The 17,225-nt window shown below is 69.0% G+C and overlaps 8 protein-coding genes across 8 annotated transcripts in view; 4 read left to right on the forward strand and 4 right to left on the reverse strand.

Moving 5' to 3' along the window:
* The window catches only part of V1510DRAFT_425067 (trypsin-like cysteine/serine peptidase domain-containing protein), a gene marked incomplete at both ends in the record, with an annotated part of 3,196 nt that extends 544 nt beyond the window's left edge, over window positions 1-2,652 (reverse strand). The window contains 4 exons of the mRNA XM_066935121.1: window positions 124-1,220; window positions 1,252-2,083; window positions 2,115-2,260; window positions 2,295-2,652. Of these exons, the coding sequence (XP_066790689.1) occupies window positions 124-1,220; window positions 1,252-2,083; window positions 2,115-2,260; window positions 2,295-2,652 (2,433 nt within the window). The remainder of the gene's footprint in view (window positions 1-123; window positions 1,221-1,251; window positions 2,084-2,114; window positions 2,261-2,294) is intronic.
* Window positions 2,653-3,130: 478 nt separating this feature from the next.
* V1510DRAFT_411993 (RNA polymerase) lies at window positions 3,131-4,881 on the forward strand. The gene is made up of 2 exons (XM_066932992.1): window positions 3,131-3,308; window positions 4,408-4,881. Exons 1-2 carry the CDS (start codon window positions 3,303-3,305, stop codon window positions 4,798-4,800), a joined length of 399 nt encoding a protein of 132 aa, XP_066790690.1. The 5' UTR covers window positions 3,131-3,302; the 3' UTR covers window positions 4,801-4,881.
* On the reverse strand, window positions 4,798-6,880 carry V1510DRAFT_411997 (chaperonin Cpn60/TCP-1 family). The gene is made up of 3 exons (XM_066932993.1): window positions 6,773-6,880; window positions 6,427-6,490; window positions 4,798-6,371 (listed from the first exon to the last, which is right to left on the reverse strand). Exons 1-3 carry the CDS (start codon window positions 6,795-6,797, stop codon window positions 4,829-4,831), a joined length of 1,632 nt encoding a protein of 543 aa, XP_066790691.1. The 5' UTR covers window positions 6,798-6,880; the 3' UTR covers window positions 4,798-4,828.
* Window positions 6,881-7,333: 453 nt separating this feature from the next.
* V1510DRAFT_411998 (pyridoxal phosphate-dependent transferase) lies at window positions 7,334-8,626 on the forward strand. Its single transcript, XM_066932994.1, has 2 exons — window positions 7,334-7,448; window positions 7,480-8,626. Exons 1-2 carry the CDS (start codon window positions 7,354-7,356, stop codon window positions 8,585-8,587), a joined length of 1,203 nt encoding a protein of 400 aa, XP_066790692.1. The 5' UTR covers window positions 7,334-7,353; the 3' UTR covers window positions 8,588-8,626.
* V1510DRAFT_411999 (uncharacterized protein) lies at window positions 8,490-9,580 on the reverse strand. Its single transcript, XM_066932995.1, has 2 exons — window positions 9,429-9,580; window positions 8,490-9,392 (listed from the first exon to the last, which is right to left on the reverse strand). Exons 1-2 carry the CDS (start codon window positions 9,477-9,479, stop codon window positions 8,637-8,639), a joined length of 807 nt encoding a protein of 268 aa, XP_066790693.1. The 5' UTR covers window positions 9,480-9,580; the 3' UTR covers window positions 8,490-8,636.
* A 2,549-nt stretch (window positions 9,581-12,129) lies between these two features.
* On the reverse strand, window positions 12,130-12,528 carry V1510DRAFT_361103 (uncharacterized protein; the record flags this gene model as incomplete). The annotated part of the gene is made up of 1 exon (XM_066931048.1): window positions 12,130-12,528. A coding segment is annotated over one exon (399 nt), but the record flags the coding sequence as incomplete, so codon positions are not given.
* Window positions 12,529-13,217: 689 nt separating this feature from the next.
* V1510DRAFT_412003 (SBDS protein C-terminal domain-containing protein) lies at window positions 13,218-15,199 on the forward strand. The gene is made up of 2 exons (XM_066932996.1): window positions 13,218-13,428; window positions 14,435-15,199. The coding sequence occupies exons 1-2, from the start codon at window positions 13,362-13,364 to the stop codon at window positions 15,127-15,129; spliced, it is 762 nt and encodes a 253-aa protein (XP_066790695.1). The 5' UTR covers window positions 13,218-13,361; the 3' UTR covers window positions 15,130-15,199.
* Window positions 15,200-15,211: 12 nt separating this feature from the next.
* V1510DRAFT_390292 (GLUT4 regulating protein TUG-domain-containing protein) lies at window positions 15,212-17,053 on the forward strand (the record flags this gene model as incomplete). Its single annotated transcript, XM_066931748.1, has 3 exons — window positions 15,212-15,353; window positions 15,417-15,747; window positions 15,779-17,053. Exons 1-3 carry the CDS (start codon window positions 15,220-15,222, stop codon window positions 17,051-17,053), a joined length of 1,740 nt encoding a protein of 579 aa, XP_066790696.1. The 5' UTR covers window positions 15,212-15,219.
* Window positions 17,054-17,225: the final 172 nt, after the last annotated feature.

Raw genomic sequence — 17,225 nt, forward strand, 5'->3', positions numbered from 1 at the left:
CCCGGGGGCCGCGGCCGCCCCCGTGTGGTGGCGCCGTTCGGGGCTCCGCGGGGGGGGGGCGCCCGGGGGCCGCGGCCGGGGGGGGGGGGGGGCCGGCCGGCCCCCCCCCCACCACAGCAGCACGCGCGTGGTCTCGATGTCGTGCGTGGGGAGGGTCTTGACCTGCAGCCGCAGCTCCTGGCGGCCGCGCACGACGACCATGTCGAGCTCCTCCTCCTCGAACGTGGTGTTGATCGCCGACACGACCGTGACGGGCTTGTCCTTGATGCTCAGCACAATGTCGCCGTCCTGCAGGTCGTGCTTGCGCCCGTCGAGCTGGCACGTCAGCTTCTTGACGCGGAACAGCTGGTGGATGTCCTTGTTGGTCTCCTCGACCCGGCGGATGCGCTCCTCGGACACGCCGAGCGAGCGCGCGTAGACGATCTGCGTCGAGACCGTGACCACGTCGAGGATGCGCATCGACGGCACGCGGCCGGCGCGGATCTGCGCCACTATCGGCGCGATCTGCGCCGACGGCATGCCCATCGTGTACTCGACGTCGTAGCGCTGCCGCGTGTCGTACTCGCCGAGGAAGTTGAGCCACACGCCCTCGACCGTGCCGTCGGGCTTGGCGAGCACGCCGAAGTTGCACTGGCTGGCCACGGTCGAGTCGACCGTGACCGCGTCCAGGCTGACGGTGTGGTACCGCGGGCAGCCGGGGTTGTTCGGGATCGACACCGTGGACACGTCCGTGATCGACGTCTTGACCGAGATCGTGCGCATGTTGTGGTTGAAGCCCAGGAACATCGTGTCGCTGCCCTTGACCGGCATGTCCATGCTCAGCACCGCCGTCTCGATCGGCGCGTCCACCAGCGCGGGGTCGTACTGCACCAGCGCCCAGTTGTGCAGCGGGTGCAGGAACACGACCTTGGCCTCGACGTTGATCGACTCGGCCACGGTCACGATCACGTCGCACATGTCGTACGGTACCAGCCGCCGCGAGACCAGCACCAGGCCCTGCTCGGCGTCGACGACCAGGCCGGAGTCGCACGACCGCGAGAACGGAAAGCCGTCGAAGCGGATCGGCGAGAAGCACGTCACCTTGACAAACGACCGCACGAGCTTGCCGGCGTCCGCGATGCTCGGGTTGTGCAGCTCCGTGAACTCGGCCGTCTGCCGCGTCGGCGGCAGCGGCGGCAGCGCCTCGCCGAGCTGCTTGAAGTCCCACAGGCCGGTGTCATCTGCGGTCAGCGCGGCCGCGGCGCCACTTACCGTTGCGCGTCACCATCGAGAACTCGGACATCCAGTGCCGGTCAAAGTACAGCAGCGTCATCTGCAGCATGTTCATGTCGCGCAGCAGCCGGTACGTCATGACGACCCACTGCCGGTCGTGCAGCGTCTTGACGACCTCGACAAACGAGTCCAGGTCCGCCGTCGGCTTGTGGTCGAGGCTCTCGATGATGACCATGCGTTCCTGGTCAATGCCGAACGCGCCGCCGGGCGTGGGCAGGCACACGCCCCGGACGGGCACCGAGTACTGCGACGCGGCCTGGTAGCTCATGTCCGAGAACGCCGAGCCCGAGACGAGGACGAACCGGTCGGGCAGGAGCTTGTGGAAGTCGTCGACCGCGATGTCGACGTGCAGCGTCTCGCCCGAGCGCTGCAGCGCCAGCCGCACGGTCTCGCCGACCTTGTTGTCGAGGATCTCGTCGAGCCGCACAAACGTGCCGATGAACTCGTCCTCGACCGACAGCAGGCAGTCGCCCTCCTTGATCTTGCCGTCGGCCGGGCCCTCGGGCAGCACCGACTCGGCCACGAGCATGCCGATCGACTGCGGGAACTTGGTCCGCATCATCTTCTCGCTCTCGGGCGAGAGATCGAACCGGCGGCACTCGTCGTACGGCTTGAGCAGCCACTGGACCTGGATGGTGCCGCGCGTGATGGGCTGGCCGTTCTGGATGCACCGCAGCGCGCGCAGGCCGCGGTAGAGCGGCAGAAAGTAGCCCGTGGACGCGTCGGTGCGGCCGCCGGCCTGCAGCGCGATCGCGTAGCCGTCGATGTTGATCACGGGCGAGCCGGACGAGCCGCCGGTGGTGCTCGCGGACTGCGGTCAGCGCGGCCGCGCGCGCACTTACCGCCTGGATGTACTCGGTGTTGGAGTCGTTGTACGTCATCAGCCCGTAGTCGGGCACGTTGCGGTCGATCCGGCTGATGAGCCCGGTCAGGATCGACAGCTTCTCGCCGGCGTCGTTGCCGACCACCTTGATTTCGGCGCCGACCTCTGCCCCGTCAGCGCGCCCGCGCGCCATACGTACTCGCCAGGTCCGGCCGCAGCTCGAGCGCGACCACGGGCATGTACTTGATCGCCTTCGGGTCGAACTGCACAATGCCAAAGTCGTGGACCGGGTCGCGGTACACCGGCCGCAGCTCGCACTCCTCGTGGTTGTTGAAGATGGCGTAGCCCGTGAACGGCCCCGCGCCCACGACGTGCCGGTTGGTCATTATCAGGCCCCGCTCGGCGTCGACGACAAAGCCCGTCGCGGCCGCGTAGTACGGCAGGTCGAACTCGAACGCCATCGGCTGCGTGAACTGAATCGACACCACCGAGTTCACCACGCGCTTGATGGTCTCCTCCCACTCAATTGAGTCGCGGCCCGACCGCGTCGCGACCATGTCCACCGCCAGCCGCGGCGCCTCGCCGTCGCTCGAGCCCGCCTCCGAGCCCTCGTCCGTGCCCGACTCGGCCCCGTCCGCCCGGCCGTTCGCGCGGAAGCTGCGCCGCGTGCGCCGCGCGCTGCGCGCCGCCTCCTCCTCCGTCCGCGGCTCCGAGCGCAGCGTGCGCTTGCTGCTCCCGCCGCGCGGCGAGCCAGCGCGCCGCTTGAGCGACTGCTCCTCGGCCGTTGCCGCCGCCTCTGTCAGCGTCATCTGAGTCGCCTGTCCGGCCACTGTGGTCTGCCCGTCAGCCCCGGCTCCGACCGATCTCGCTGCCCGCGCCCGCGCCATCTGCCGCCTACCGTCCTCGCCGTGGTCTCTGCCCAATTTCTGTCCGCTGCGCGCCACTCGTGCTGCGAAAACTGGCACACTGATCGTCGTTGCTCGGCGTCCGTTGCCGCTTTTTTTTTTTTTTGGCGTCTAATGCTAAGCGCCCTCAACCACATCGTGATCGTAACAAAAGGCGTTGAGCTTTTGGCCAAAAGGGTCGAAAACATCTGAATTTTTAGGTTTCCGGCAGATTTGCTGGTAAATTTCCTGCACCGCGGCAGGTTGCAGGATTTTGCGCACCTCCGTGGAACGACCCTGGCCGACGAGGACGCTGTGCACAGATGAAGGTGAGTGCGGGGCGCGACGACGAGCTGCTGCCGGACCCCGCGGCCGATGGCGCTGGCGGCTGGCGGCGTGGGTGCGCCGGGCCGCGGCAGGTCGGGCTGTGCCGCCGGTCCGGGCTGCACGGAGACTGCCGCCGTCGGCGGCGGAGCGACGCGGTGGCGGCCTGGGCAGCGGCACGGCTCGCCGGCTGCGCCGCCCGCCGCCCGCTGCCGGGGCCGCCCGCGGCGCGGCGCGCGGTGCCGCCCGCCGGCGCGGCCGATCCGGCGAGATCAGCCGCACGCCGTGCGGCGCCGCCGCCAGCGCAGCCCCGCAGCGCCGTGCGCCGGCGGCAATGCAGCCACGCGCGGCCGCCACCCTGTGCGGCCTGCGCTGATCCCGGGAGGCCGCCACGATCTGGAAGCGTGGCGTCTCCTTGCAGCGGGCTGCACTGGCAGGTGGTGCTGCCGTGGGCCTGACGCGCATGCGCGGCGAGCAGCTGCGGCCGCGGCCGCCTGACCGCCTGTCTGCCGCCGCGCGGCCGCCTCCCGGTCCTGTCCGCGGCCGCCTGATCCCTCCGGCGGTCGCCTCGCGTGGCCCCACCCGCTGCGCGCCGGCTGCGCGCGCGCGTCAGCGCGGCTGCAGCGCGTGCTGGTGCCGATCTGGGCCCGTGGCGGATGTGTGGCGCACGCCGGTTCTGTCGCAAGCGCGGTCTTAGCTGCGTCAGCGGGCAGCCGCCCTGCTCTCGGCTTCTGCACGTCGGTCCCGCAGCCGGCCGCAGGAGCGAACATGGGGGGCCGCGGGACGACAGGAACGGTGTGGTGTGCACTGGATCAAGCGGGTGTCGCCGTCAGTCAAACATGGCAGCGGGTGCGGCGCGCGTGGCGTCTGTGGCCGTGCACGGCGGGCGGCGGGCGGCGGTCAGGCGGCGACCGCGTTTGCCCCGTTCGCGCGCGCACGGCCGCGGACGACGGCGGCTGGCCGCAGTCCCTAGACGCGGCCGGCGCCGGCCGCGCTGATTGGCTGCCGGCGGCGGCGCTCGGACGACGCGCGCGTTGTTCGTGCGACAGTCATGCAAGCCGCACGGGGTGCGGCGCAGCCCCCGCCGAATCGCGCTAACCGCAGGTCGAAACCGTCCGCGACAGCCTGCTGTCCAACTACGAGGTGCTCGAGCACATCTCGGCGTTCAAGAGCCGGCCGACCAAGAAAAAGGGCGGCGCGCTCAAGAGCGAGAACCTGGAGACGATCATGCTCGAGCTCAAGAGCTACCTCGAGGCGTCGCCGGCGAGCCGGCAGACGCCCGAGCAGATCCAGGCGTTCGTCGCCGCCGCCAAGCCGTACGAGCTCGAAAAGGCCGAGCTGCTGCAGATCATCAACCTGGCGCCGTCGTCGATGGTCACGCTGCACAGCCTGATCGAGGAGTGCGACGAGCGGCTGACCGAGCCGCAGAAAGAGGAGCTGCTGGCGCTGGTCGGCCAGCACCTCTCGCCGGACGCGTCGGTGATGGCCGAGGAGTGATGTACACTATGTATTCCTATTTTGCTACCTACTCGGCGGGCACGCCGGGGGGCGGGCCCTGCAGGCCCTCCTGCTTCTGCTCCTGCTTGCGCACGCCCGAGACGATGTCGTCGACGCGCAGCAGCAGGCACGCGCTCTCGATCGCGGTCTTGATCGACTGCAGCTTGATGGCCTCGGGCTCCCAGACGCCGTAGTCCTTCATGTCGACGACCTTGCCGGTGTCGCCGTTGACGCCGAAGGTGTGCAGGCCCTCGGCGTGCTTCGCGCGCAGCTCGGTGAGGATCTTGATCGGGTTGGCGCCGCAGTTCTGCACGAGCGTGCGCGGGATGACCTCCATGGCGTCCGCGACCGAGCGGTACGGCCACTGCGCGACGCCCTCGACCTTCTTGGCGCGCTCGGCCAGCTGCACGGCGACGGCCATCTCGGTGGCGCCGCCGCCGGGGGCCAGCCGCGGCTCGAAGAAGACGTTGCGGGCGACCGACATGGCGTCCTGCAGGTTGCGCTCGATCTCGTTCAGGATGTCCTTGGACGGGCCGCGCAGGAGCACCGTGCACGCCGTCGGGTCCCGGCACTCCTCGAGGAACGTGAAGTACTCGTCGCCGATCATGTCGATGTGGAACAGGCCGCACTGCGTGCCCACGTCGCTCTCGCGCAGGTCGTCCACGCGGTTGACGATCGTCGCGCCCGTCACGCGCGCGATCCGGTTGTTGTCCGACTTGCGCACCCGTCTCAGCGCCGTCACGTCGCCCTTGAGCAGGTAGTGCTGCGCCAGGTCCGACACGCCCTTCTCGGTGATGACCAGGTCCGGCTTGAACGACAGGATCGTGTCGCACAGCGCCTTGATCTGCTCCTCCTCGATCTCGAGGATGCGCGCCCAGTCCTCCTCCTTGGTGATCTCGATGTTGGTCTGCGACTCGCCCTTCTTGTACTCGAGCGGGCAGTCCAGCAGGATCACCCGCGGGTTCTCTATCCGCCGCCGCATCTTGGGGTGCGTCACGTCCTTGTTGAGCATCACGCCGTCCAGCACGCGCGAGTCCTCGATCTCGCCGCCCGGGATCTTCTCCACCCGGGCGTACCGCTTGATGTCGACCTCGCGCTTGCCGCCGACCTCGGTCGCCACCGTCCGCACCGCCTTGAGCGCGAGCTCGCACATCAGCGTGCTCCACCGCGCCACGAACTTGGTGCCGATCGACGCCGACACCAGCTGCATCATCTGCTTGTCGTCGTTGACGTCCACCGGCAGCGAGATCGAGTCAATGATCTCGAGCGCGTCCGCCAGCGCCTGCTTGAACGCCTGGATGATCACCACGGGGTGGATGTTGCGCTCGATGTGGGGGAACGAGTGCGCCAGGATCTCGCCGGCGAGGATGATCACCGTGGTCGTGCCGTCGCCGACCTCCTCGTCCTGTGTCCGGCTGAGCTCGATCATGCTCTTGGCGGCGGGGTGCGACACCTCGATCTCACGGAGGATCGCGTGGCCGTCGTTGGTCAGCACGATGCCGCCCATGGGGTCCAGCAGCATCTTGAGCATAGCCTTCGGACCCAGACACGTCCGGATGATGTCTGCGACACTGTTTGTCAGCTCTGGCCAGCAATGGCCGCTCAATTGGCCCCTGGACTACTTACGCCTTGGCCGCCGTGATGTTGGACACCTGCGCCTTGCGGCCCGTCTGGCGGTCGCCACCGGCGTCTGCAGAGTCAGCATTGGTCGTGCGGGCGCGAATCTGGGTGGCCGAGGCTGCAAGGACGCGCGACAACGCGAGCGCGGCTGGATCGCCGGCCCGGGGCCACGGACCGCCCGGCCGGCGCCGGCCAGGCTGTGGACGGTCTCGCGGCCGGCGCCGGTCGCTACCGCAGCAACTGAAGCCGGTCGACGCGCCGCCGTTGCCGTCGTTTTCTCGTCGCTCGTTCGCCTTTGCCACCGCCGATCGCGCGCTCTGGAGGCCGTGGGACCCAGCCCAAGGCTACTTACTCATAACAATAACAGGAGCCTGCATCTTGATGGCTGTCAATCAGGATATCTGTCGTTGATGGTTCCGTGCGCCTGTAGTCAAGAAGGAGACCACTGCGCTTAAAATTTTGTGCCTAGTCACGGTCGCCGCGAAATGCTTCCGTGTTGTTCTGACGCGCGAGCCGGGTAAGCTCGAGCCGCACGATAAGCCGCATGACCCACAGCGTGTACGGGAGGAGCCAGCGCGGACGGACGACGAGCCGGCCGGCCGTGGTGTGTCTGCGGCGCAGACGCCCGGCCGGCGGCTGCGGCCGGGCCGGGGCTGGCCGCCGGGCACGGCGTCGCGAAGCCCCTGAGCCGCACGCCGTGCGGCGCACGCTCGCCACGCCGTGCGGCTCACGCGGCCCTCTCGCCGGAGCCGTAGCCACAGGCCGGCCGCCGCCACAGGCCGCCGCCGCCACAGCCGCGCCGCGCACGGTGCGGCTGGCGAGCGCGCGGCGCGGCGTGCGGCGCGGTCACGTGACTCCCGTGCGGCTCGCATCGCCTGAATTGCTCATGCCCGCTGCTAAAAACTCCAGCGTCTGCACACCGTCCCTACCGCCATGAGCCCCCCCAACCTGACCTCGCCCGCGTTCGACCTCGCGTCGGCGTGTCGGCCCAACATCCTCCGTCTCAAGCCGTACCGCTGCGCCAGAGAGTGAGTCCATTGCCGCGCCCGCTGACCGCAGTGACTACAAAACCGGCGTCCTCCTCGACGCCAACGAGAACGCGTACGGTCCCTCGCTCGGCGCCGGCGTCGACGGGCTCACGCCCGAGCTCCTCGGCGGGCTCAACCGGTACCCCGACCCCCACCAGATCGAGCTCAAGCAGGAGATCTGCGCGCTGCGCAACGAGACCGCCGCGCTGCCGCCGCTGACGCCGGCCAACCTCTACGTCGGCGTCGGCTCGGACGAGTGCGTCGACACGGCGCTGCGGTGCTTCGCCAAGCCCGGCTTCAACAAGCTGCTGACGTGCCCGCCCACGTACGGCATGTACGCGGTCGCGGCCGACGTCAACGACGTCGAGGTCGTCGCCGTGCCGCTGGACACGGCCCGGCCCGGCTTCCCGCTGCGCGTGGACGCCATCCTGGACGCACTCACGGCCGACCCGTCGATCTCGCTCGTCTACATCTGCTCGCCCGGCAACCCGACGGCGGCCACGATCGACCCCGAGGACGTCAAGCGCGTGCTGGCGCACCCGACGTGGAACGGCATTGTGGCCGTGGACGAGGCCTACATCGACTTCTCGCCGGCCGGCTCGTCCATGGCGCAGTACGTCAACGTGTACGACAACCTGATCGTCATGCAGACGCTGTCCAAGGCGTTTGGCATGGCCGGCATCCGCCTGGGCGTCACGTACGCGGCGCCGGCGGTCGCAACCATCTTCAACGCCGTCAAGGCCCCCTACAACATCTCGTCCATGACGGCCGAGCTGGCCAAGCAGGCCGTGACCGGCGCCGGCCTGGCGACCATGCGCAAGCACCGCGACCTGATCGTGGCCCAGCGCGACCGCCTGATCGCCGAGCTGCCCACGATCCCCGGCATCGGCAAGGACATCGGCGGCCACGACGCCAACTTCCTGCTCTACCAGATCCTCGACCGCGCCGGCCAGCCGTCCAACACCGTCGCCGAGGCCCTCTACACGCGCCTGGCCGAGACCAAGGGCGTCGTCGTCCGCTTCCGCGGCAAGGAGTACGGCTGTCTGGGCGCGCTCCGCATCACTGTCGGCACCGCCGACGAGAACGACGTCCTGGTCGCCAAGCTGCGCGAGACTCTCGCCGAGATCAACGCCGAGTAGATAGATCGCCGCAAGGCTAAAATGCATACAGTGCTTTTGTACATGCCGCCTACCAGCCCTCGGTAAGACGGCGCAGGGCCAGGAAGGACATGATCACGCCCTTGTGGCTCTGCAATGCTTCGTTCCACCGCACCCGCACCTTCTCGTCCTGCTGCAGCGCCGAGATGTACCGGTCCAGGTTCGTGCTGCTCTGGAAGATGGCCGCCGTGTTGAGCGCGTCGGCCTGCTGCCGCTCGACCATGTACGTGGCCATTTTGTACGAGTACTCGTTCCACTCGAGCTGGTACCGCTGCAGCCGCCGCCAGTAGTCGTCCAGCTCCTTCTTCTTGGGGTTGAGCCGGTCCGAGGGCAGCATCGGCGGGGTGGGCGCGACGATGGCGAAGACCGAGGGCGAGTCGTGGAAGTCGATTGCCGGTGCGGTGGGCGCCGGCGCCACCGTGGCCGGGCCGGCCGGGCCGGCCGCCGCGCCGAACGCCTGGGCGAACCCGCCCAGGCCGTAGCCAAAGACGCGCGACGGCGGCACCTGCGGCGGCTGGTTGCGGAAGTCGCGCGCCGGCGTGGGGCTGGGGCTGCGGCTTGGCGACGGCGAGTACGGTTCGTGCGTCTGCGGCGACTCCATCAGCACGTCGTCGTCGTTTACCTCCTCGAGCGTGACGCCGGACCGCGGCCGCGGCGGCTCGGCCCGCGGCGGCTCCGGCCGCAGCGGCTCGGCGTTGCGCATGGCCTCCATCGAGAACGCGTCGGTGCGGAACGGCGGCACGGCCTTGAACGTCTCAAAGCTGTCCAGCCCGCGCTTGTCGTCCGGCTCTGGTTCAGTCTCGGCGGGCTTGACCGGCGGTACCTTTCGGGTCTGCGAGACCTTGATGCGCACGCGCTCGCGACGCGGCGTCATGCCGCGGCCGAGGCCGACGTTGGGCAGCCCGGCCTCGGCCCGGCTTTCTGGCCGCCATGCGCTCTGGGATTCCTCGTTTTCTTTCTCGTCCTCGCCTGCGGGCCGGCCGGGCACGGACTGCTTGCGGCCGGGCGCGGCCTGCGCCTTGAAGGCCACGTTGGCGGCGGCTGCGGCCGCCGCCGGCGGCTTTTTGGCGGGCGGGCGCGCGGCCGGCGTCGATGGCGCCGCCGCCGGCGCAAACGGATTTCGGCCGCTGAAGACGTTCTCCCAGTCGCCGGGCGAGAACGACTTGTGCACGTTCGGGCTGTCGAATGCAAACGGCGCCTTGGTCGGGCTCGGCGAAGTCTCGGCCGCCGGCCGCCCGAACACGTCGTCGCCGGTCTCGAAAAGCTTGCGGGGCACGCCCCCTGCCGGCTCAGTACCGGTGGCCGGTCCCGCGGACTTACCGGGTCGGGCGCGTGCCGATGGCCGGGCCAGCGGCGAGGACGGCGGGTCCTGGGGGCGGCCCGCCGGGGGTGGCGAGCCGGCGCGGTCGTCGAAGTTCAGTCTGCCGTCAGCGCCGCTCCGCCCAAAACGTACCCGGACAGGTCTAAATCGGCCTCGGCGTCAACAGGGCCCTCGGCCGCCGGGCCGGCGGCCGCCGCGGGTGCGGCAGGCGGCGGCCCGGCCGTGGACGGCGACATACGCTCGCCTGATCCGGCGGAATCGGCACTGCGGTCCGACGCCTGGGTGCGGCTCCGTTCCGGCGCGCTCTGGCGCGACTCGGACCGCTCGGACGCGTCCGGCGCCGGCGGCTGGTCGTAGTCGAAGCTGGCGTCGTCAGATCGCGGCTCGTCGCCGCGGATGTCGGTGCGCTCGCCGCCGCTGTACGAGTACACGCGGGCCTTGCGGGTGTCCTTGAACGGCGGGCGGGTGGCCTTGGGGCTCCGGCGCGGGCTCTTCTGGCCGGCCGCGGCGGCCTTGGCGCCGGCCTTGGTCCGCGAGACGTACTCGTAGGCCGTGTCGTGGTAGCGCGTGCTCGTCCGCGACGGCTTGCCGGTCGTCGCCGGGCCCGTGCTCGTCCGGTACGTCTGGCTCTGGGGCGTGAAGAACTGGGACCGGGCCGCGCTCGGCGTCGACGTCCACGCGTACGCGCCCGGCCCGGCCCGGCGCGCGGACCGCGGTGTCGTCGGCGTCGGCGTCGCCGAGAACGCGGAATACGCCGCGCGGACGACGTGCTGGTGGTCGTACTCCTTGCGCTTGACGGGATCGATCAGCACGCTGTGCGCCTCCACGATGGCCTTGAACTTCTCATTGTACTCGGGCAGACTGCCGTTCTTGTCGGGGTGGTAGAGCAGTGCTGGCGTGAGCGCGGCCGCGCGCGTACGTACCTAGCTTGCGGTAGGCCTTGCGGATCTCCTCGCTGGTGCAGCCCCGCGTGCCTAGCCCGAGCACGGCGTAGTAGTCGGGCGTGCCGCTCATGATGACTGTCGCACGGCGTGCGTTTGCCGATCTGTGCGCGTTCTGCGGCAGCTGGGCGCGGATCGTGAAGCCGGGTTAGGGCACGGTTGTTTACGACGCGGCGTAGCGCGACGGCGCGCGGCGAGCCGCACGAGCCGCACACGACCAGCCGCACGCCGTGCGGCGCTCTAGCGCAGGCGGTTTATTGTCTACCTAATAATACATTCAGACCCCAAGATAGACAGTGCGGGAGGATTTTATACAAAGCAAAACAACGGACGATTATGATCATAAACTCGGAAACAGAGAATGAACAAAACACAGGAATCATAATCACACAAACTGCTAATGTACACTCGGAACGTGAAAAGACATCAAGAAAGGGGTGCGTGCGACGCTAGAACATGCCCATGCCCTGGTTCATGCCGTTGCGGGCGGCGTCGGCCTGGTCTGGCGAGAACTGCTTCTTCTGCTGGATCATCTGCCAGATCTGCTGCTGCTGGTCGCGGTCGAGGGTCTGGCCCGGCTGCAGCTGCGGGCCGCCGTTGTTCATGGTCTGGAGGATGTTCATGTTGAGGTCGTTCATGTTGACGCCGCCGGCGAAGTTGTTCATGCCGTTCATGTTGCCGAGGCCCAGGTTCATGTTGTTGATGACCGCCGTGGGGTTGATGGCCGAGACGTTGAAGCCGAGGTCCGCGTCGGGACGGTTGTCGCCGCCGGGACTGGCGCCGGGCACCTGGCCGCGCGCCTGCTGCTGCTGCGGGCTCATGCCCTGGGCGCCGGCGAGGCCGCCGAGGGTCTGCATGTAGTCGGCCGCCGAGACGGGCACGCCGCCGGGCGCCATGCCGGGCTGCCCGCCGGGGACCTGGCCGAACGCGGCCATGCCGTCGACGCCGCCGCGGAACTGCGCGGGCACGCCGGCGTACGCCGCGGTCGGGCCGTGCGGCGACGCCGACCCCGGTGCCGACCCGGGCGTGTGCCCGCCCATCAGGATCGAGCTCGGCGACGGCTGCCGCGTCGCCATCTGCTGCACCATCTGCTGCTGCTGCTGCTGCTGCTGGAGGTGGTTGAGCTGCTGCTGCAGCTGCTGCTGGTACAGCCGCTGCTGCTGCTGCTGTTGCTGGAACTGCTGCTGCTGCTGGTCGGTCATGCCCACCGGCTTGACCTGCGCCGGCTTGGGGGGCTGCGCCGCCGGCAGCGACGGCGTGCGCTCGAGCCCGGCGCTGCCCGACTTCTGCTTCTGCATCTGCGCAGCCTGCATAGCCGACGCCAGAAATTCCCGGAACAGCTCCTGCAGCCGCCGGTACGGCTCGGCCAGGTGCGCGATCTCGGGCGGCGCGACCAGGATCTGAGGGTACTGCGGCGCCTGCACAAGCTTGCCGCGGTCGGCAACGCCCGCCAGATATGCCAGGTTGCACTGCAGCCGCTTCATGCAGCCCAGGAAGACCGGGTTGGCGCGCGCGCGGTCCGGGTTGCCCTCGGCGCCGTTCTGGATCTGCAGCGACTCGCGGAACAGATCCCTGTTGATCTCGAGCACCAGCGTCACCCGCCGGCGGTCGAGCTCCAGCGAGTCCGCGCCGTACGGCTCCCGCTTGTAGCCCTGCTGCATCGCCATCATCTGCTGCTGCCGCAATTGCGCGCTCGCCGCGTCCTCTCCCGCTCCCTTGGCCAGGCCCGAGAACTGCGACTGCAGCTGCTGCTGCTGCGCGCGGTGGTGCGCAGCCGTGCCCAGCCCGGCCGGGCCCTGTTGTGGGCTTCCGTGCTGCTCCTGCTTGACTGGAAGCATGTCGCTTATCGGCGTGAAGTCCAAAATTCTCGTCCTCTGCCCGCCGCCTATTGCATTCTATCCGCGCTGCTGCTGGCGCTGTCCTGTGCTCTCTGCTTGTCGCGGCGCCTGCCGTGCGCGGCCGTCGTGCGCGCCTGCTGTCGAGAAGTGGATGCCGGCCGCTGTCGCGCCGCTTGCTGCGTGCTTGCCGCGCCTGACCCGCAAGAGCGAGTGCTGTGCTCGGCCTGCGCTTGCGTCACTCCGCCTTGCCCGTGTCTCCGGCCTGCTGATGGCTGCCGGATCGATCTTGCGCTGGTTTGGTAGGACGATGGAGTCGGTGCTGCTTCCAAATTTTACGCGATCCTGTGAGCCGCTGACCGCCCAACTTCTGGCTGTGTATGGCGGTTTGTGCGAAAATTTGTGTGTGCAGGGCGATACGGCAGGGTGGCTAGGCTGCAAATGGAAAGAATGCCTGGCTGGGACTAGCACCTGGTCCGCATCTTTTTTCTGGAGAACGCCTTCGAACAACCGACACGACGCCGACCACCGCACGCCGACGACCAGGACCCAGAAGACGACGGCTCGCGACGTCGACCCGGTCTAAAGAAAGAGACCACGGCAGGCAGCGATTGTGCGTGTCCGGATCAAAGAGTGCTCCCGTTGATCAAGAATAAACGATGCCGATTAAGCAGCCGCAGACTTCGATCAAGCTGACGAACGTGTCGCTTGTGCGCATGCGCAAAGGTGAGTTGATCTGGCGCTGGGATGGACGGCGGACAGAGGCTGGACGACGTACGACCGACAGGGCTCGCTGCCGGGGTGGGCACGAGGTAGAGAACTGTGGAGCAGGCGATGGGCCGTTATGCGGCGGCTACGGGCTCCGGCAGCGGTGCGGCTCGCGACGGTGCAGGACTGGCGCGTGCTGCCTGTGGCGGCGTGCCTGCCTGCCGGCGTACCCCGACCGCGCGCTTACAACGGCCAAGGGAGGGGCCGTGACTGGTTGGTGACCCGACCTGGCCTGCCGGTCGAGGGGTCACTACGCGGGCCGTTGGCACCGCTGGCCGGTCACTGTGTGACCGGCACATCCTTGCCCGGCAAAAACTGTCGTTGGCGTCTGTGAGCCAGCCAACGGCGCCTGTCGCTGGCAGACATACTCGACCGCTCTGCTGCCGACGGCTGTCCTGACCCACCACGGTCGGCTTGGTGGTACCCGTCGGAAGCGTGTGCGGTACAGGTTACACGAGCACCACGACAGAGCCTGGCAGCCGTCCGGAGTCGTGCAGACATCCGTGCAGTGCCGTTTGGGGCAGACAAGCGGCCGCCGACCAATTGTGTCCGACGCCGTCCCAAGGGTGCGGCGCGCGCCTAAACGGCTCCGCAGCCATGGCTCCACGCGTGCGTGCCGCGGCGCGCACACCTGATGTGGTAAACCAGCCGTCGGTGTGTGCGGCGGTGTTGTCTGTTGGGGCGACGCCGTGGGGGGTCTCCCTTGAGCCGGCCCGTCGCCCGAGCGCCGCACCGCCACGCCGAGCCGCACCCCTCCGCGGACGCCGCGCCAGGCGCAAATTGTCTACAGGCGGCGGGCCCTCGTCGTGCGCTCTAGATGGCCCCAGCTGGCCGCCAGAGCCTCCAGACCCCCCTCAGCCTGCTCCGCCGCCATGCTATTTCCCCTGCATGCGTTCGTGCGTCTCCTGCGCGCGTCTGTCCGCGCCGACCTTGATACTCGCAGACAAGCTGACCCAGATTGCAGGCAAGCGCCGGTACGAGCTGGCATGCTACCAAAACAAGGTCCAGGACTGGCGCGCTGGCGTCGAGACGGATCTCGACGAGGTGCTCCAGATCCCGTCGGTGTTCCTTAACGTGTCCAAGGGCCAGGTCGCGCCTGCAGAGGATCTCAAGGCGTCGTTCGGCACGACCGAGACCGAGAAGATCATCCTCGAGATCCTGCGCAAGGGCGAGCTCCAGGTCGGCGAAAAGGAGCGGCAGGCGCAGCTGCAGCAGCTGCACGCCGAGGTCGTTCAGATGGTGGCGTCCAAGTGCGTGAACCCGAGCACCAAGCGGCCGTACCCGACGACGATCATCGAGAAGGCGCTGAACGAGATCGGGTTCAACTTTGCGTCGAGCAAGAACGCCAAAATCCAGGCGCTGGACGCCATGAAGCAGCTCATCGCGCGGCAGATCGTGCCCATCGCGCGCGCGCGCATGCGCGTGCGTATCACGGACCCGTCGCCCAAGGATGCCAAGAAGTACAAGGAGGCCGTCGGCGCGCTGCTGGACTCGGTTCAGTCGGACGACTGGTCGGCCACGGCTTGGGAGAGTGTGGCCTTCATCGAGCCCGGCCGGTACAAGCAGCTGGCCGAGCTGCTGCGCAACGAGTCCAAGGGCCGCGCCAACATCGAGGTCCTCGACATGGCCGTCATCCAAGAGGGCGACCAAACTCTGTAGGCGCGGTGCGCTGCACCGTGTCTGGCGCCGCGCGCGGCGCCCTGTATGTAGTAATCAAGTTTCCACCCAACCTCACCCATCCCCCACCCCATGTCGTCCAACGTCGTCGTGCTCTACAACGCCCGCCGAGTGCCCATCAAGGTCTCGCCGGGGACGCTCCTGCAGGAGGTCCTGTCACAGGCGTGCGACAAGCTGGCGCTGGGCGCGGACGATCACGCGCTACGGTATGTTCGATCGGCTTCGATGCGCGTGTCCGCGCTGGTCCCGGAACCCCGCTGACCCCGCAGCCATGGGAAGATCCTGGTCGACCTGTCGCTGCCCTTCCGACTGGCGAACCTGGTGTCGGGCGCCAAGCTGGATCTCGTGCCGCGGCCGGGCCGCACCGGCCGCGCAGTGGCGACGACCGTGTCGGTGGCCATCCAGTACGCGGACGAGCACGACAACGCCCGCCGCGTGATCGACAAGTTTCCGGCGTCGACGTCGGTGTGGACTGTGCTGCGCACGCTGGAGGCCGCCAACAAGATCAATCTGACCGAGCGCGCGACGCCGGTCCGGGCGGGCGACTCGTCTGGCCGGCTGGTGTACGTGCAGCCGTCGGTGCAGATTCTGAACCGCGAGGTACGTACGTGTGCGACGGCGCTGACGGAAGCTGTCGACGCCGGAAGAGCTACTCAAGACGCTGTCGGCGCTGGGCCTGAACAGCGGCACGGCCCTGTTTCGGTTGACGTTCAAGCGGACAGAGATTCCAATGGAGGTCTACATGGAGCGGAACGCACAGCTGTTTGGCGGTGCTGCGCCGACGCCGACTGCTCCGGCAGTACCGGCGCCGGCTGCGGTGCCGGCTGCACCGGCGGCTCAGCCGGTGGCCCAGCCTGCGGCCCAGCCTACGGCGCCGCCGGTGCAGACGGCGGTGCCGCCGGCGCCGGTGCCGATTACGACGCCTGCGATCACACCAGCACCAGTGCCGACGCCGACGCCGACGACGACGGTCGCGCCGGCCGCGCCGATGCCGGGGCCGACGCCGGCAGCGGCCGTTCCGGCGGTTGCGGCGGCGGCTACGACCACCGCCGATGCGTACGCGGCGACGAGCTCGGCCGCGCCCGCTGCCGCGCCCACAACGGCGTCCGCGGCCGCGACCGCGGCCGCGCAGCCGTCGACGGCGCCCACGGCCACAGCCAGGCCAACCCCCACGGCCGCGCCGGCGGCGCCGGCACCGCCCGCGCCACCAGCGCCTGTCGACGACGGCCCCGTCAACCGCGACCCGGTCGTGTTCCTCGCCAACTCGTCTCCCGAGGCCTTCGAGGCCCTGCTCAAGGAGTACAACGACGAAGACTACGAGATGTCGACCGGCCAGGCCAAATTCTACCAGTCTCTGCTGACAAGCAAAGCGCGCAAGCTTACGGACGGCGGCCCAATGCTGACGCGCGAGCTGCGCGAGAAGCAGGAAGCCGCCAAGATCGCACAGATCTTCCGGTGCGAGGTGCGGTTCAGGTTTCCGGACCAGACGCAGCTGTCTGGCAAGTTCAGGCCAACCGAGACCGTGGGAGACCTGTACGAGTTTGTGGCCGGGTACCTGGCCGCCCAACTTCCGCACTACCTGTTTCTGACGCCGCCGCGGACCGTTCTGGCCGACCGCGCACAGACGCTGGTAGGCCTTGGCTTCGGCCCGCGCACGGTAGTGCACTTTGCATGGCAGACGTCCAAGATCAGCGACCCGCGAGCGGTGCCCGCGCAGACGCTGCGGGCGGCCGCGCTCGAGACGGCCGTGGACATCAGCAAGCTGCAGCCGGCGGCGCGGGCGACGGCGGGCGCAGCCGAGCCGGGCCAGCCGTCGGCGTCGCCGGCGCCGGCCGTCAGCCGGCCGCGCGCGGACAAGGCCAAGACGACCAAGACGCCAGCGTGGCTCAAGCTCGGGCGCAAATAGACCTGTACCATAGACAATGCACCGCTGCTGCGCCGCAGCACCGCCGAACACCGCCACCGTGGCCAATGCGCGCGGACCGAGTCACCCTCTGTGGTCTGGGTCCGCCGATCGCGCGCGGCCCCGTCATGCGGGTCACGGGCGCGACGCTCGGTCCGGCTAACGCGTCGGCTCC

Source organism: Dipodascopsis tothii, assembly GCF_038497935.1.
Source record: "Dipodascopsis tothii strain CBS 759.85 unplaced genomic scaffold V1510scaffold_5, whole genome shotgun sequence".
In the NCBI taxonomy this organism is placed as follows: Eukaryota; Fungi; Ascomycota; class Lipomycetes; order Lipomycetales; family Lipomycetaceae; genus Neoaidaea; species Neoaidaea tothii.

Bases quoted from the DNA above. Each gene is read 5' to 3' on its own strand.
- V1510DRAFT_411997 (XM_066932993.1), bottom strand. From the start codon at position 6,797: ATGCAGGCTCCTGTTATTGTTATGA. The intron at 6,491-6,772 runs GTAAGTAGCCTT...CTGACTCTGCAG, and splicing joins GGCTCCTGTTATTGTTATGA to ACGCCGGTGGCGACCGCCAG. The intron at 6,372-6,426 runs GTAAGTAGTCCA...GCTGACAAACAG, and splicing joins AACATCACGGCGGCCAAGGC to TGTCGCAGACATCATCCGGA.
- V1510DRAFT_411998 (XM_066932994.1), top strand. From the start codon at position 7,354: ATGAGCCCCCCCAACCTGACCTCGCCCGCGTTCGACCTCGCGTCGGCG. The intron at 7,449-7,479 runs GTGAGTCCATTG...CGCTGACCGCAG, and splicing joins CCGTACCGCTGCGCCAGAGA to TGACTACAAAACCGGCGTCC.
- V1510DRAFT_411999 (XM_066932995.1), bottom strand. From the start codon at position 9,479: ATGACGCCGCGTCGCGAGCGCGTGCGCATCAAGGTCTCGCAGACCCGA. The intron at 9,393-9,428 runs GTACCGCCGGTC...ACTGAACCAGAG, and splicing joins AGGTCTCGCAGACCCGAAAG to CCGGACGACAAGCGCGGGCT.
- V1510DRAFT_412003 (XM_066932996.1), top strand. From the start codon at position 13,362: ATGCCGATTAAGCAGCCGCAGACTTCGATCAAGCTGACGAACGTGTCG. The intron at 13,429-14,434 runs GTGAGTTGATCT...CCCAGATTGCAG, and splicing joins GCTTGTGCGCATGCGCAAAG to GCAAGCGCCGGTACGAGCTG.